The sequence below is a fragment of the Apaloderma vittatum genome, unplaced genomic scaffold, assembly GCF_000703405.1.
Source record: "Apaloderma vittatum isolate BGI_N311 unplaced genomic scaffold, ASM70340v1 scaffold296, whole genome shotgun sequence".
Lineage (NCBI taxonomy): Eukaryota > Metazoa > Chordata > Aves > Trogoniformes > Trogonidae > Apaloderma > Apaloderma vittatum.
Genome location: NW_009719763.1, coordinates 56,106 through 63,340, shown reverse-complemented (window position 1 = coordinate 63,340; position 7,235 = coordinate 56,106). Strand labels below are relative to the sequence as shown.

General features: G+C 36.2%; 1 protein-coding gene across 1 annotated transcript in view; it reads left to right on the top strand.

Moving 5' to 3' along the window:
- The first annotated feature begins 1,425 nt into the window (after positions 1 to 1,425).
- Positions 1,426 to 7,235, top strand: part of AKAP11 (A kinase (PRKA) anchor protein 11) — a 33,383-nt gene continuing 27,573 nt past the window's right edge. The window contains exon 1 of the mRNA XM_009870745.1: positions 1,426 to 1,485. Within this exon, the coding sequence (XP_009869047.1) occupies positions 1,426 to 1,485 (60 nt within the window). The remainder of the gene's footprint in view (positions 1,486 to 7,235) is intronic.

Here is a 7,235-nt window from a genome sequence, read left to right as displayed (position 1 = left end):
TAACTGTAGAGTACCGGACCTGAGTAAGCACTGCAGGACCCAACGTGGTTATAAAATCACCTCCATGATTTTGCTATGCTAGGCCTTGTTAAAATGGCTATGAGGAGCGATCAGTCCGAAAATGTAGAGCTCAAGTAGTTGACTTCACCCCGTGTGAGAAACCAGCTTTTCCCATAGATGGCTCTTCTTAGGGAAGGATGTGTCTTAAGTATTTCAGGTTTTACTTTTATAGGTGATGGGAGAGAAGGTGAAGAATACGATTACTTGATGCCACTACTCATCTTCATATTTAAATCATATGTACTCAAGAACAAACCCATATAAAGGTTTGTTTCCCATATAAAGGTTAAGTAAGTGCCTGAAGCGAGACTGAGAAAACCAAGCTCATCAGTTGTGCAAAGGAGACCTGTACTCTGATGTTTATTTTTTGTTTTCCAGTCATTTTTACATGCATTTGTTCCTTTTCTATTTTGGATAGTCTAGGGGTTCTTTTTCCTGGCTAAATTGTGTGACTGTGGGAAAAGATGAAGTTTTAACACTCCTATAGATCTTAAAAGCTTAAAGAACTTAAAGCATGCATTCTATTTTTATTAATATCCTATATTTATTGCCTGTTTTGGGGGATGTAGAGATGAACGAAGTGAACTGGATTATTCTCTTTTCATTGCTGCTGATTAAACGGGGAAACTAGAAAAACTTGCTTTTGTTTCATTGCTGTATTTTATTATTATTTTTTACTCTTGTTGCTAGAGTTAAAATCAATAAGGGTGGCTAACTCGAGCAGAAATTCTTCTGACCTACTCTGACGAAGTCAGAATGCCGCTAAATGCGTTTTTGGTCCCCTGCGTTTTGCTGGCAGATGCAGGACTGCTCAGAGCAGTGCCAGAGAATGAGATTGTTGATACATGTCAGCCTGAACAGGGGTCACATGTGTTTGTCTGTAGTGCTTAGAGTTGACAGAAATAAATAGGCCGGTTGGTTGAGTGGATAAGTCATATGTTTCCCTCTGGAGACTGTTGAGGGCTGGTGCTGGTGCATTGCGTGCAGAGGAATCTGCTGATGAACGTCAATAGACTATCAGCGATAGTGAAACAATATTTAACGTAGCGTTAACGCAACACGGCCTCAAAGTCTAGGTAAAGGAAAATGTTGGAACTGACTGTAAGGTGTGTGGTTTATGTTTCATGCATTGTTTTAGGAATTGTTAAGGCAGTACTTGTTAAAAAGCAACAATCGGTATGGGCAGCATGGTGTTTAATCCTTCTCAGTTTTTAAATGCTTTTTAATCGTTTTTATTGGTTCTTATTTTGTCTACTTGCGTTTTCACAATCTATACATCTAAATGGGGAAACATAAAATAATCGATTTTTTTCGTAGGTGTTTTTGAGCTGACTTCTTTCGTCGAATAATAAGATTGGCAAAACCATGGACTTGTACACCAGGGCTCAGGGCAATCGAATGAAACCAAGAATATCTGTGAAAAAGGTAATTATCTGTATTTTATAAAAAATACTTCAGAGGTGTTTAATCATTATTGCAAGAATCTAATAATGAACCAAGTGATCTTATTGGTTTTGTTGGGGTTTTTTTGTGTGTTTCTTTTTTTCCCCCTCTGTGTTTTAATTCAGGAAGGCAAAGAAACTGCCTTTGCTTTATGCTTTGGCATATTTCGTGTAGTTGATCTGGGATGCAGAATGATTTAAGGAAAGGTTACATACTTTTGGCTTTTGTCTTTCCCTTTTGTTTTAAGGTGATATGATGAAACAATGTATTTAGTTGCTAAAATTTGCCTTGTTTATGGGAGTATAACATTAATTTTAAATACAGGTTTTTCACATCTGTATGTATTAAATGAAAATATAAATGTGTAGTGTTCATCAAAAACTGTTCTGTAAAGTCTCTGTGTTAGGGCTTACTGTAATATCTTTATCTTGATTTCTTGACTGGCTTATCCTTGTGTTTACACGAACTTCTAGACAGTGCTCTGATGAAAAAATATGTCTAGCACATGAAAGATATCAGTGAGTGGTTTTTTTCCAACAGTACTTATTTATTTATTCTTTTAAATTTTGTTGCTTTAACTTGGAGAACTCTCCCTCAAATTTTCTTGCAACTTTGTAAGCACTTACTCAAATCAGAGTTACAGTTTATCCTGAAGTAACAAAATTATGTATCCAATCATATCTCCCAAAGTAGTTGAATACAGATAAGTATTTTTCTAGGTGTTTCCTGGTTACTAATGAGGTTACTAATAAATTCTTTACTTGCAAGTGTGTGCAATGCTTAAGAAGTGAAACTGAGCAAGGAAGTGTCTTATCACATAAAAATTGAATTTTTTTATTCCAGAAGCAGATTTTATTGTTTTAGGGAAACAATGTCAATGGTTTAGGTTCTGTGAAAACTGCTTGAAGGCAAAGGGGGGCATTATGGGACTACCAGGCAGGTAATCAGTTGTTCCATGTTCTGATATGGAATGCTAAGGGTGGTATTCTTTCACTTCCAGACACACCTTTATTTTATTATTGATTTATGAGAAATCTCCAGCTCAAATAATTTTGCATTCAAATAATTTTGCTCGAATAATTTTGCATTCTTAACCTGAACATAGATTGGATTTTGGAGGACTTTTTTTAGTCTGCACTTTATTTGTTCTTCCTCTTCAGTTTAATAAACAAAAGAAAACAAGCCAACAACAACCCCCCCTAGGTTTTTTATACTTTTGGATTGCAGTAAAATCTTTCTAATAATGACAGTGACCAGTGATTCCTCACCAATTCTAATCATTGCCCAACATATTAACTCTGTGCTCTGTTAGTTGCCGTTGAGAATGCTGGACTGTGTGCATCTGGGAACATGAATTCCACCCTTCTTGGGTGTCTTGCAGATCTCTACATTTTCATACAGCCTGAATCCAATATTTTGATCTGTGGCTGCCTCCTCTTTATGTTGCCCCCAGAACTGGCTGCTTAGATTGTAGTGTGGAACTTCCATTCCTTCTCACAGAGCCAGGCAACAGGATGGTCAGAACTGCACTGTGTTTCATGTTCTCTTGATTCAGAGCTTGCGGTCTTGATTCATGTCCTCTTTGTAATGCTTCATAATACTTAACAGGAGTAGCAGCAGTAGCTCTTAGGAGTCAGTGCACAGTTGTGGTATGCACATTTAAGGGCTCTGGTTTTTCAAGATGACTTCAAAATATTCGGTCTGTTAAGATCTTAGAGCACAGGAAGTCAGGCCGAGCTACTTTGTTATTTAAGAGCAGGGTAAACATGACTCTCCAGCACCGGGCTTGATTTTTCTGCAAATTGTGGCATTCTGCAGGTTTATGGGTTGTTTGAAATGTTAGAGATCAGTTGTTTAGAATAGTTCCTGAGACTGATTAGTACAGAATTTCATCCAGTGTACTGTGAAGGATCTGTAGATAATGACTTCTTGATTTGCTGGCCACAAAGGGGAAAATGAACATCTTTGAGTTGCTCATTTGAGCTAGAGGCATGACAAGGATTCTTATTTTTCAGGTCTATCTTGCTCTGTGCACTTTTGAGGATATTGGTTTTTTTTTTCCCAAATGAGACTTAGTAATTTAGAATTATTTGTTCACGATTGAACCAAGATTTCTTGTCAAACACACGACTTTTCAATTTCTGTGAGGAAAGAGTACACAGGCCTAGCAAGCAGAGCTTTATAGATTGCTTGTGGGTTTTTGTTCATATATCTGTGTATATTGGAAGTAGTTGTACTATTTATAAAAACAAATTACATCCTTCTGTTGAAGATGACCTCTTGTCCATATTAAACTGAGCTGATAGTCTTGGGAGCTTGCTGGTTTTCAGTTTTTAGTGTAATTATGTGTCTTCTAGACGGGATTTGTGAGAGAACTTGCTTTTTCATTGTCTTTTGGATAGGAGGATTTCACTGAAATTGAGTCCACTTCCTTCCTGTCACAAGCACAATTTTGATAGAAGTACAAAGGAATTATTAAATATAGTCTCACAATCTGTTGAGCATGGTGCTAACAATGCCAAGGTCACGGGTTTGATTCCCGTTCAGTCCCCATGTGTTGCTCGATCTAGTCGAGAAGTGGCGTCCCTGGCGGCAAGGAGGCTGGATTAAAATGATCTCTAAGGTCCCTTCCAGCTTAGTCCATTCTATGATTCTGTGATTCTATGAATTACTGAGGGGAGATTAAAAACCCACACCCTACTGCTGCTTTTTGAACCACACTGCTGTAATATCTTAGAATCTTATGAATTCAAGGCGGAATATATTCATAGTAAATTTATACCTGCATGCTCATGGATGTCATTATTCTTCAGCTTAAATAGTTTTTGTTTGTTTGTTTGTTTCACTGATGTTCACCCTCGTGATGTTTTTCCAGTCTGTGATCTGTCCTCTGTTAGCCTTGGCTTTTTGGAAGCTGTGTAAACTAAGGTTTTAGTCTGCTTTTGTATGAAAGCCTTTACATTCCAGTGATTATCCTTCATAGTCCTACTTTCAGTGCTTGTTGAGAGTTAATCTTCTTTTTACATGTGGATGATACTGTATGTGCAATTACACAGGGATGCCCTTCTCAGTGACCCGAATGCCAGTTCTGTTGCTAAAGGCTGCGTACTGGGGTCACGTTTGCTATTTTCAGTGCTGTATCATATTGGCCAGTCATTGCTATACCATGATCAAGAAGTCAGCTCAGGTCTTGTACTTCTCAGATTGTGATTTCACAATTCTATTTTAAAGCTTGCTTTTAGGTTTTAAGGACATAAATGTACTTCCTATGATCGCATCTTAAAATACTCCTGCGCTGAGCAAGTTGTCCTGTATGTTTTGCTGTTCTTTCTCTTAATTCAAAGTACACAGGTGTGATTAGTTATCATCAGATTTCATATATATATTTAGGTTTTTTTCCCCATTTAATTTATTAATGATAATGATGTTTGGCTTCAGTCTCAAGAGGAATTTTGAGGAAGTTGGTTACTGACCTACATCTAACATATCCTCAAAAAACCCTCCCTTGCTAATAAGAATAATTTGGGCAAATTATTCTTTTCCAGAAACAGCTCTTTCAGTAAATTGTCTTTTTCTGGTTTTGCTAACTCTTCTATTTCAGTGTAAATAATATATGGAAGTCCAGACTGATGAGATATTTTCTCTGTGTTTTTTTTAATGCCTGTTAATTTCCATGGTTTTATTCTTTTCATGTTCCAAATAATTTTTTTAATTTCATTAGTATGATCTTAAAAACAGTCATCACTTCCTTCCTCCTCGTTTTTAAATATGGGTATTTTATCCCTTCAGTTACGTAGTGCCACCATTGGTGTGCTACTAGACCTACCCATAGTATTGTATGCTGGTCCTTCCAGACCCAAGGGATATTTTTCCTCTTGTCACATTTTTCTTCTCCCACTTTGGCTTCGTATTTTCAAAAATGTTGAATTTTCCTTCACCTCAGTAGTTCCTCATACCATACTCGTGTTCTAGGTATCCATGCTACCTTTCAGGATGTTAAACTAGGGAAAAGTCTTTACTTACAAATAAGGTGTATATATATATATAATAGTTTGTAGCCTTAGAAAACCTAATTAGTAGGGAATAATAAGCCCTTTTCAAACTGGACCACTGTTGGTTTTTAGAAAATTATCAGGTCACGCTGTATGACTTATTTTTTAATTACTATTTGGAGTGCTGTGACTGATTAAATTATTACAGAAGTTGAAAATGAGACATTTCAACATGCTTGCTTGACTTCACAAATTACTTTTGTATGAGGTGAATGGAAGAATTACTGAGGGAAGAGTCTTTGAACAATATTGCAGCCATCTGTAAATTTGGTAAGTCCAGAGAACCGAAGTGAAGGACACTGTCAGCATACTTTGGAAAGTACAAATTTGTATTACTGTGGTGTGGAGGTAAATTGCAACTACATGTGGGCACAAGGAATAGGTAGTAAGGAATAGATGAAAGTAGAAATTAGATAAACATGTCATTAATTTATTTCAAATAACTCAAAAACTGCCCAAAATGCATTTTTAAATAGTTTAGCTATTACTTTTCCATAAAAATGTCTTGACTACTTTAATGTCACTTCGCCTTGGCTGTCAGGGTGGTAGTCTTCTTTGCTAACATTCTGAAATATATTTTGGTACTTTCAAGGATTTTGAAGTGAAGTTTGTAATTTGCTTTTGTCTGTTCATTCTAGAAATGCTTTCCTAATTTTGTATTGCCGGAAGCACGAGCATGATGATGCTGGCCATATTACAGTAATTTGCCTCCTCGTGCAGTAGTTCTTGATGCTATTTTTTGTACAGGGGAAGAAAAAATAAATCTTGCTTGTGATTTAACTAGTACATAACATCACTTTTTACCATGAAGGGATTGTTTTTTCCTATGGGAGTATCAGAAAGACAAAACATTCTCTTACTAAATTTGGCTGTCTAATGTTACTACTATTGTTTAAGAATCTATGCAAACTCGAAATAACTTGTCATAAGTTGGACGCACTGATTTCTCATTTAATTTTTAATGGGACAGTTGTGTAGAGAAGGAATAACTGGATTAACAATTTATAACCCTATCATGTTTTTATTCTCCTTCTTACCACTTACTAGAGAAGGTGACAATTTAAAAATAGTTGTAAAAAGTTTGGTAACTTCCTAAAACAAGTGAGAAAATGTCTCTTTTACAAGCTGAGTGAAGCAGTTTTTGTTGTTGTTCTGCTCCCTTGTTTTATTTGCCTTCAGATACAAGTGACGATAATTCTTTTTTTTCTGCTGCACTTTGTTACACTGGAAGAACATCTGAGATTCTTAAGCCTTTTTTAGCCATCTGTGGGTGCTTGCTTGTCACCATAAGTGCAAATATAAGAAATGCTACAAGTCTTTATGTGGGATTAAGTTACAGTTGTTTTATGTTCTTCAAGGAACGGGAAAGAAGAATGTGTGTGGATTTCCTTGGCTAAATTTTCTTTTTGTCCTTTTTAAGGGAAAGTTGATGGAAAAGTTCCATATGCAGACTTGGATGCAAGGAATAGATGAGGCTTGGATTTCTTCTTAGATTTATCTGTGTCTTTTTTTCCTCTGCACGCTCTCACCTTTACTTTTTTTTTGATACAGAATAGTCAACTTTTAGAATTGCTTGAAGAAAACAAATCAGGTGTTTTCAGTTCCTTGTCCTGAACTAAATTTAAACTTCAAACTTGGTGATTTATGTACAAATTAGTTTGAAATAGTACTTAGTGTAGG